The 11,044-nt window shown below is 38.7% G+C and overlaps 1 protein-coding gene across 1 annotated transcript in view; it reads left to right on the top strand.

Annotated features, from left to right (window-relative positions):
* The first annotated feature begins 9,160 nt into the window (after window positions 1-9,160).
* hgd (homogentisate 1,2-dioxygenase) overlaps window positions 9,161-11,044 on the top strand; it is a 47,057-nt gene continuing 45,173 nt past the window's right edge. Inside the window, exon 1 of the mRNA XM_059968442.1 lies at window positions 9,161-9,287. Coding sequence (XP_059824425.1) covers window positions 9,273-9,287 — 15 coding nt within the window. The 5' untranslated portion in view covers window positions 9,161-9,272. The remainder of the gene's footprint in view (window positions 9,288-11,044) is intronic.

Raw genomic sequence — 11,044 nt, 5'->3', positions numbered from 1 at the left:
GTTTTTTAGATGGGGTTATCAACTTTCCAAGTTTAGAACATCATGCTCATAGAAGATTGGATTGTCTAGTAATGCCTAATGGTTTATAGGAAGGCAAATTTTATCATGAAAAGGTGATGGAAGTAGAAAGGTGCATCACATTTGCTTGAATTTGAACCTGCTGGGTTGCAGACCTAGTGTTGGAAGGCAGACAGCTGATTTTTGAATCATGTAGACATAATAGGATTAATTTTCTCAAATTTTTTGACTTCAAAGAAGAGTTTCAAAAAGAGACTTCAAAATAAACAAATTTTTTAAGATAATCATACACATGGGATTTAGTTACACTCTCTGATTAAGCCTTTGCTATTTTCTCCCTTTTTAACCATCCTTTTGACTTGTTAAAGTAGCTTGAAAGGAAGTCAATGAAAATGAGTAACTGCCTAACATCAGTGATACGGGGAGAAATGCAAGAATCAACATTTAAGGATGTAATAATAGAACTCCTCACAAAGACTGAGCAGAATCAGCATCAATTTATGAAAGTTGTGTTTGGCTAACTACTGGAATTAGGGTATTTTGAGTATTTGAGCTATGGAGTAAATATGGGGAAACTGGTGGATCTGTTATGTTTGGTTTTTTGGTAATCCTACACAAGAGATTAATTATAGACGGAGTTATAAAGCATGGTAAAAGGCCCCCATGTTCATGCTAACCAGTGGGACCCATTTACTTTAATCCCATCTTCTAGTACTTGGTCCATAACATTATCTGCCCAATGATGTCACGAGATGGACGAGGTCTTAAATAAATGCCTTTTAAATGTATCTACTGTGGGAGTTATGAAAGCTGGTGAGTTCAGGGAAGAGAGCAGTGATTACCTGAAAAATATGGATATTATGAAAAAGGGGGTGCTCTTGAAGCATATAACAGTGGATAAATCCCTGGGCCTGACAAAGTATATCCTGTGGGAAGCAAAGGATGAAGTTGCTAGGGTCCTGCTAATTTTTTTTTTATACAGGTACAGAAGACTCAAGTAGCTGATGTGGTGCCTTAATTTAAAAAGGACTACAAAAAATGCTAGAGAACCACAGGCTGGCAATCTTGCTTCATCAGTGGGATGGTTACTGGAAGGGATTCTGAGAAAGAGAATTTGGAAAGGCAAGTTCTGATTAGTGGTAGCATGGTGCAGTGTTTGGGAAATTGTGTTTCGCTAATTTGAAGGATTTTTTATTTGAGGGTATGTAGGGCATTGTAGAATGCAGTAGAGCAGAGTGATCTAGGAATAATGGTGCATAGTTCCCTGAAGGTGGAATCTCATGTGGATAGGGTGGTGAAGAAAGCTTTTGGTATGCTGCCCTTTATAAATCAGAGCATTGAGTATAGGAGTTAGGATGTAATGTTAAAATTGTACAAGGCATTGTTAAGGTCAAATTTGGAGTATTGTGTACAGTTCTGGTCACCAGATTATAGGAAGGATGTCATCAAAATAGAGTACAGAGGAGATTTAAGTTGCAGAGAAAGGTTGAACAAGTTAGGTCTTTATTCTTTGGAGCGTAGAAGGTTGAGGGGGGGACTTGATAGAGGTATTTAAAATTATGAGGGGGGGATAGATAGAGTTGACGTGGATAGGCTTTTTCCATTGAAAGTGGGGGAGATTCAAACAAGAGGACATGAGTTGAGAGTTAAGAGGCAAAACACGAGAAGGAACTTCTTTACTCAGAGAGTGGTAGCTGTGTGGAACGAGCTCCCAGTAGAAGTGGTAGAGGCAGGTTCAATTTTGTCATTTAAAAAGAAAATGGATAGGTATATGGACAGGAAAGGAATGAAGGGTTATGAGCTGAGTGCAGGTAGGTGGGACTAGGTAAGAGTGAGTAAGTGTTCGGCATGGACTAGAAGGGCCGAGATGGCCTGTTTCTCTGCTGTAATTGTTATATGGTATTGACAAAGGCAGGGCAGTTGTTGTTCAAAATTACAACAGCATGAGATCAACTGGGAAAGTGGACAAAGCAATGCCAGATGCAATTGAAGACAAGGAATGTAGTTTGTCAGAGTAATGGTGAGTATTGTACAACAGAGAGACTTAGGGCTGCATGTACTTGGGTAGTTTGGACAGGGTGGTGAAGAAACTGGTATGTTTTCCTTCATCAATTGGGGCACTGATTACAAGACCTAGATATCTTGTTATATGGAATGTGCTGCTGGAGAAAATGGTAGAAAAGCAACAATTACAATGTTTAAATGTCATTTGGACCTGTACACAGATAGAAAAGGTTTGGAGGGAAATGGCTACACAGAGGCAAATAGGATAAGCCTTTGGTCTGTATCAGTTGGCTCAAAGGGCCTATTCCATTGCTGTTTTATTCTATGAACCTAAAACTTACAAAATGTTGCCAGCATCACTGCTTCCACCACGTGCTGAGGCATTTCAAATCTGAAGGGGATCTTTTCACTGGGTAGGAAGAGAGTCCCCTTCTCTTATTCCTTGCCCTAAATCTAGGTCCTCTTGTTTTATTCGCTTATGATAAAGTTAAAACACATTCAACTCTATTGGCGATAATGCACTAGTATGGTTATCAGACTATGCAAAGAGTGGCACTAAATGGATCCTCCTTGGCTTGGCAGTTTGTGATTTGTGGGATACCCAGGGATTTGTGCCTTAGGGTCCAAATATCCCGGATGGTCTGTTGCTTCCCTGGTGCCAGGGTCCGCGATATCTCGGATCAAGTTCTCAATATTCTCAAAAGGGAGGGTGAGCAGCCAGATGTCGTGGTCCATATAGGGACCAATGACGTGGGTAGGAAGAGTGAGGAGGTCCTGAAAGTTGAGTTTAGGGAGCTAGGTGCTAAGTTAAAGGACAGGACATCCAGGATAACAATCTCAGGATTGCTAGCAGTGCCACGTGCAGGTGGGTTTAGAAATAGTAAGAAAGTGCAGATCAACACGTGACTGGTGCAGGAGGGAGGGCTTCAGATTTATAGATAATTGGACAGTTTTCCAGGGAAGGTGGGACCTGTTCCGGTGGGACGGTTTACATCTGAACTGAAGGGGGACAGATATTCTTGCAGGTAGGTTTGCTAGAGAGGCTCCAGTGGATTTAAACTAGATACAAGGGGGGAGGGGAACCAGAGTGTAGGAACAGATGTAAGGGAGAAGGAAGAAAAAGAAGACAGTAAAGTTCTTTGTACTGTTAGAGATAAACAGAGAGGAAGAGGTGGAGAATCTGTTAAATGCTTTTATTTTAATGCTAGGAGCATTGTAAGAAAGGTGGATGAGCTTAGAGCATGGATTGATACCTGGAAATATGATGTTGTAGCTATTAGTGAAACATGGTTGCAGGAGGGGTGTGATTGGCAACTAAATATTCCTGGATTTCGTTGCTTCAGGTGTGATTGAATCGGAGGGACAAGAGGGGGAGGTGTTGCAATGCTTGTCAGTGAAAATATTACAGCGGTGCTCTGGCAGGATAGATTAGAGGGCTCGTCTAGACAGGCTATTTGGGTGGAATTGAGGAATGGGAAAGGTGTAGTAACACTTATAGGGGTGTATTATAGACCCTAATGGGGAGCAAGAATTGGAGGAGCAAATTTGCAAGGAGATAGCAGATATTTGTAGTAAGCACAGGGTTGTGATTGTGGGAGATTTTAATTTTCCACACATAGACTGGGAAGCCTATACTGTAAAAGGGCTGGATGGTTTGGAGTTTGTAAAATGTGTGCAAGATAGATTTTTGCAGCAACACTAGAGAAGGGGCAGTTTTGGATCTTCTGTTAGGGAATGAAATAGGTCAGGAGACGGAGGTATGTGGTGGGGAGCACTTCGGGTCCAGTAATCACAATACAATTAGTTTCAATATAATTAATGGACAAGGATAGGACTGGACCCAGGGTTGCGATTTTTAATTGGGGAAAGGCTAACTTTGAGAAGATGTGAAAGGATTTAGAAGGAGTGGATTGGGACAACTTGTTTTATGGGAAGGATGTAATAGAGAAATGGCGGTCATTTAAAGGTGAAATTTTGAGGGTACAGAATCTTTATGTTCCTGTTAGGTTGAAAGGAAAGGTTAAAAGTTTGAGAGAGCCATGGTTTTCAAGGGATATTGGAAACTTGGTTAGGAAAAAGATATCTACAATAAATATAGGCAGCATGGAGTAAATGAGGTGCTCGAGGAATATAAAGAATGTAAGAAGAATCTTAAGAAAGAAATTAGAAAAGCTAAAAGGAGATACGAGTTTGCTTTGGCAAGTAAGGTGAAAATAAATCCGAAGGGTTTCTACAGTTATATTAATAGCAAAAGGATAGTGAGGGATAAAATTAGTCCCTTAGAAAATCAGAGTGGACAGCCTTGTGTGGAGTCGAAAGAGATGGGGGAGATTTTGAACAATTTCTTTTCTTCAGTATTCACTAAAGAGAAGGATATTGAATTGTGTAAGGTAAGGGAAACAAGTAGGGAAGTTATGGAAACTATGCCGATTAAAGAGGATGAAGTACTGGTGCTTTTAAGGAATATAAAAGCGGATAAATCTCCGGGTCCTGACATGATATTCCCTAGGACCTTGAGGGAAGTTAGTGTAGAAATAGCAGGGGCTTTGACAGAAATATTTCAAATGTCATTAGAAACGGGGTTGGTGCCAAAGGATTGGTGTATTGCTCATATGGTTCCATTGTTTAAAAAAGGTTCTAAGAGTAAACCTAGCAAATATAGGACTGTCAGTTTGACGTCAGTGGTGGGTAAATTAATGGAAAGTATTCTTAAAGATGGTATATATAATTATCTGGATAAACAGGGTCTGATTAGGAACAGTCAACATGGGTTTCTGCATGGAAGATCATGTTTGACAAATCTTACTGAATTTTTTGAAGAGGTTACGAGGAAAGTTGACAAGGGTAAAGCAGTGGATGTTGTCTATATGGACTTCAGTAAGGCCTTTGACAAGGTTCCACACGGAAGGTTAGTTAGAAAGGTTCAATCGTTAGGTATTAATATTGAAGTAGTAAAATGGATTCAACAGTGGCTGGATGGGAGATGCCAGAGAGTAGTGGTGGATAACTGTTTGTCAGGTTGGAGGTCGGTGACTAATGGTGTGCCTCAGGGATCTGTACTGGGTCCAATGTTGTTTGTTGTATACATTAATGATCTGAATGATGGGGTGGTAAATTGGATTAGTAAGTATGCAGATGATACTAAGGTAGGTGGTGTTGTGGATAATGAAATAGGTTTTCAAAGCTTGCAGAGAGATTCAGGCCAGTTAGAAGAGTGGGCTGAGAGATGGCAGATGGTGTTTAATGCTGATAAGTGTGAGGTGCTACATTTTGGTAGGAATAATCCAAATAGGACATACATGGTAAATGGTAGGGCATTGAAGAATGCATTAGAACAGAGTGATCTAGGAATAATGGTGCATAGTTTCCTGAAGGTGGAATCTCATGTGGATAGGGTGGTGAAGAAAGCTTTTGTTATGTTGGCCTTTATAAATCAGAGCATTGGGTATAGGAGTTGGGATGTAATGTTAAAATTGTACAAGGCATTGGTAAGGCCGAATATGGAATATTGTGTACAGTTCTGGTCACCGAATTATAGAAAGATGTCAACAAGATAGAGAGAGTACAGAGAAGATTTACTAGGATGTTACCTGGGTTTCAGCACCTAAGTTACAGGGAAAGGTTGATCAAGTTAGGTTTTTATTCTTTGGAGCATAGAAGGTTGAGGGGGGACTTGATAGAGGTATTTAAAATTATGAGGGGGATAGATAGAGTAGACGTGGATAGGCTTTTTCCATTGAGAGTAGGGGAGATTCAAACAAGAGGACATGAGTTGAGAGTTAGGGGGCACAAGTTTAAGGGTAACACGAGGGGGAATTTCTTTACTCAGAGTGGTAGCTGTGTGGAACGAGCTTCCAGTTGAAGTGGTAGAGGCAGGTTTGGTACTGTCATTTAAAGTAAAATTGGATAGATGTATGGACAGGAAAGGAATGGAGGGTTATGGGCTGAGTGTGGGTCAGTGGGACTAGGTGAGAGTAAGCGTTCGGCTCGGACTAGAAGAGCCGAGATGGCCTGTCTCCATGCTGTAATTGTTATATGGTTATTTACAATCCATATCAGCAATTTGGTTGAGGAGACCAATCGTCATATTTCCACGTTCAATGAAGGTACCAAACTGGGTGAGATACTAAGTATGATTTTGTACAGGAATTTTGCAGAATGTGTAAAGTTAAATGGCAAGAATGTAACAGTGGATAATGTGGGGAAAATGAAAAGGTCATCTATTTTGGTGAAGATAATCAAAACCGAGTGTTTGTTAAATGGTTAGAGATTGGGAAATGTTAATATTCAAAGGGACCTGGTGCACGTGTACACAAGTCACTGAGGTCAATTTGAAAATGCAGCCGATGATTTAGAGAGCAAATGGTCTGTTAGCCATTTTAACAAAAGGGTCTTTGGTGCATTTGTACTGTTTTTTGCTGAAATTGCACTGCAGTATCAATCTCCCTTCCTCATCCTTGCAGCTCAACAAGCTTCCTTTGTCTACTCCCAGTTCTGACAGAGTATTTGGGCTGAAACATTAACTCTATTTCTCTTCTCTCAGATATGGCCTTGTATGATTCTGACATTTTCTGCTTTTACCATTTTGAACAAATCTTGCAAAAAGCATTTAATGTAGCAAGGATCCACAATGTATACTGGGTGAACGACTTAATTGTCCATCACCAGGAATGGCTTGGTAGAGCCACCACTAATTGAGCAAACTGAGTTGTAAAGAGCATTTTCTGCTTCAGACCCAGTGCGGTACTCACGAACAAACATATTTGACCTTGTGTTGCTAATCAGGCTGGTGCAGATGACCTACAAACAATCCTTGTGAATGCAAGATCTTGCCTTCATGTTGCAATAGTTACCAATTTCAACCTCCTGGAAATTGACTGGAAACTCAGTTGGACCAGCCATATAAATGTTGTGGCTATAAGAGCACATGTTTTGTTGTGAGCAACTTATCTCTTGACACTGTAGCGCTTTCTATAACTTACAAAGCATATGTCTGGAATGAAATAGAATATTCTCCACTTGCTTGAATTAATACAACTTCTAGTTTGACAGATATCAACATCTTCTGGACAAAACACTCTCATCCACCAACTTTGTAATGTTGATCCAATATCTGGCATCCATGAAGTACACTGCATTTACAAACCTGGACTACTTTAACAGTAGTTGGAATTCTAACATTAAGAATAGCAAGGGGAGCAAGCACTTAACAACACGACCACTTGCAGATTGCGCCTTTGCATACCATCTTAACTCGGGGAAAAAATTGCCGTTTCTCTATTGTTGGGTCAGAAACTAGAACTTTCCAAAGTTATTGTGGGTGTAGTTTTGCCAGAAACATTGCACAACTTCAACAGCTTGGCTCACAGCTACCATCTTAAAGGTATGTAAGGATGGGCGATAAATGCTGAATCTTACCTGTGTACCTGGAAAAATGAAGGGAAGTATGAGCAACAGCAGTGATGATATTTGTTATAAGGCTATGGAGTTTTTTCTGGAAATGAAAGACAATAGTTTTGATCTTCTTAAAATTTAAGTGGAATAAGTTAACACATTAGGGACTGAATGTTAGACTCTTGTGATCTTGTAGCCAAGAATAATAGATACTGCAGTTGGATCTGGGTGCAGAGAAAACGTGAGGTTTTAAATTTCATTTTCCACTTAGTCGACTACGGTGTGTAGATTATTATTTTGGTTGGAGTTCCAGACAATCCTGTAACTGCATGCTTGCATCTCCTTAAACATGTCTTGCTTCTTTCTTTTCTAGCACAACAGCTGAGGACATAAATGCTGAGCAAGCTGATTTGATATCTACTGTAGGAAAGATGCCCTCAAATGTCTACAGGTAAATACGTATAGGAAGATAAATTTGGGATTGGAGATTGTGTTTGTTTGTGAGTACTTAGGGTGGTGAGAAAGTAAGTTTACAGCTATAAATTAATAAAGAATGGAGGGGAAAAGTGAGAATAACTCCAGCAAGCTGTGCAGTGCTTAAAAGCTGTCCAAGGTGTATGCTGTACCTAACCAACTCAAAGGTGCAAGGTTTAAAGGAAAATAGACAATGGCCAAAATCGCAGAAGTTCACTTGAACTCTTATGACCCTGTAAAGAAACAAAACCCACTTAAAGAGATCTAAGCACGGAGCTAGGTGGTCATGATAAGAGTGAAAAGACAGGGCAGAGGCAGGATATTGGTTTGAAAGAACAATGAGATTAAGGACAGTTTTAATAGGATGAGGTGATGATGATACTGAAGTGGAAAATAATTGTACCTGAGGGGAGGGAACATTTAACACATCAACAAGCACTAAACCAAAAAGGCATGTTGACTGTCCAGTGCTGTAAACTAAGTAAGGTCAATTAGTGAAGAAATTAAGTTTGAAGTAATCTTTGCCCTCCAGTCAGAGAGATAAAGTTCAGGAAACAAAAGCTGCAATATGACTTTTAACTTGACTGAATGACTACTTGTAGTGCAGTTTCACATCATACTTAACCAAATAACACACCGATTATGATCCCATCTGCCATCTAAATATTCCCACCACTGGAGCAGCATTGACCATCTACAAAATGCACTTCGAGCTACTGTACCAATACTTTTCAACAGCATGTCGCAAACTGGAAACGGCCACTATTTGATGAGAATCAGTCAGTGGGCAAATGCAAGTTCTCATTATCACTTGCAATTTATCCTCCTAATCTCACAAAATCCTGCTCTGTACTGCTAGTTCATCACTAAACAAGATTCTGCAACTCTAATTAAAGCTGTGTGAACTCACCAAGATTGCAATAGGTGGTTGATAGCCATCTTCCCATGGAGGCTTAGGAATGGATCATAAATGCAAGTGTATGTAATACACAGAAGAATTTTAAAAAGTGATATGTAGATAATTATATAGTTTGTTCCAGATTAGGTATGAAATTCAGGTTCAACATTCTGAAAATATAGTGTCCTGCTTCTCTATTCCTTTTCCTTCTTATTTTCTTCCATTTAATAGATTTTTATTATTTTCACACTTCATACTCCCTTTTTATTCTCCATGTTTGATCACTTCACTTACTCTCATTGCACTTTTATTTATTTTAACCAGATTGATTGCATCAGTTTTGGAGCATGCCTATTGCAATGTCAGTCATATAAAGTCTGCTCCCCTACAGCTGCAAAGTTCTTTCTTCTCTGAGTACTACCTCTGGTTGGTTTGAAATTTGGACCTTCTGTACATTATTTAAACACAACTAAGCGGAACAAAAATGGGCTCACTCAAGGTATGAACTCTGAATTCATCAATGATAGATCTAAATATATTTTATTTATCATAAGAGCTACATTTCATTTTTCATTTATTTTGATATAATTCACTGATATTATAATTAAAATGGTTTTCTTTAGTTTTTTAGGGTCAATTAGTTTAATTTAAAATATGCTATTCTCTAATATGCTATTATTATATTTATAATAATATAAATATAGTTTTAAATATTACCATTGAAATTCTATACTCTGTTTTCAAGTGTATTTTTTTTACCTCTGTCACAGAATTAGTATCACTTTCAGTAACTGACATTAGGTGATTTTGAAACTATTTCTGGTGAAAAATCTGTAAATCTATAACTGAACTGCATAACTTTTAGACTTTGAAACCAAACACATATTTTGAAACTTCTGCATTGCTGACAGCCAATGAATGGGAGCCAGAAAGTATCTGCCTACTGACAGGAGGTCAAATGGCTGGTTGAACAATCCTCTCTTTAGGGAGTTTATTATAAACATATTACTTAAAAGATACTAGCATTGTAAAAATTTTATGATATATAAACATTTCTGTGATAATTCAGTTTTAATTTCCACATTAATATTTGTAAATAGAGGATAATAAAGTAAACATTTTTGCATAGTATGTTGGGAGCACAAACTTCCTACTTCATAAGTATCTCTACATCCTTTTAGAAAGGAAATCTGGCACAGAAGTTTTGAGTTTAAATAATTCAGAACCAGACTTGCAAGAAACATTAAGACTGCCAGTCTTTTAAATAAGACTTGTGTTGGTTGTGTGCGATGGGTCAGTGGGTAGGGGATAATAGACTTTAGATTAATTAGATCATAGTGTTGAAAGTAATAACAAGTTGGTGTGGTTGCAGTAATTCAGAAGTGTGAAATCCCCCAGTGTGAATGGCACTGAGGGTTTATAGTGATGTGTGGTAAGGGATCTTTGGAAGAAAGTAAGAAGTTCCAATATTTTCTTTGCCAAATGGTTAATAATTAACAGTGAGTTACAGTAGCTGTAGAGTCCCAAGAGAGATTTGGAATTAAAAAAACACTCAAAATGTTAGTATTTCTTAAATCACAATCCTATAGGGAGTTTGATTGCTAGAATAGAAATGAAATGCTGAATCTGGAAGTTTCTGAAGAAGTACTGCACCCATTTGTCAGAAATGAATGTATTTTGAAACAGATAAAAGTTAAAAAAAGAATAGAAAAGCATTTATTGATAACTGGTAAGAGAAATAAATGGATCCTGTGCAAAGCAGAAAACTGCAGAATAATTTATAAAACTGCTGGACATTCAATGGTTTAAATCAGGGTTTCTCAAACAGGGTTCTGTGAGAGATCGTGATTTAAAAAAAACATTGTGCGATGTGTGATGTTAGCACTCTCAATGACTGAGCAGCCCCTTTAGAAATCTCGTTAGAGGTTTCTCAGCCCAGTGGCAGTGCACAGTAAGACTGTTTATGTGGTTGAGTCCATTCTCAGTTTTTGACGCGAGATCGGTGAGGCCATTAATGACTGTTGAGTGCTGTATTGCAATGGAGCGGAGGACAGTAGGCTGATGAGGAGTGTGAAGTGTATTTTCCAAGCATTGAATTGGCTTATCCAACCTGGGCTGTGATATCAGTCATTCCCTGGGTAAGATACACAGGGGTATTATATTAACTCTGTGTTTTACAAACATGCCTGACAGTCCAGAGTGATGATTTTTGAAGAGGAGGTGTGAGATGGATGAGGACCTAGTCCTGTGGACAAT

The sequence above is a fragment of the Hypanus sabinus genome, chromosome 4 (assembly GCF_030144855.1).
Source record: "Hypanus sabinus isolate sHypSab1 chromosome 4, sHypSab1.hap1, whole genome shotgun sequence".
Classification (NCBI taxonomy): domain Eukaryota; kingdom Metazoa; phylum Chordata; class Chondrichthyes; order Myliobatiformes; family Dasyatidae; genus Hypanus; species Hypanus sabinus.
The sequence above is the reverse complement of the archived record's forward strand: the minus strand, read 5'-3'. Positions and strand labels throughout refer to the sequence as shown.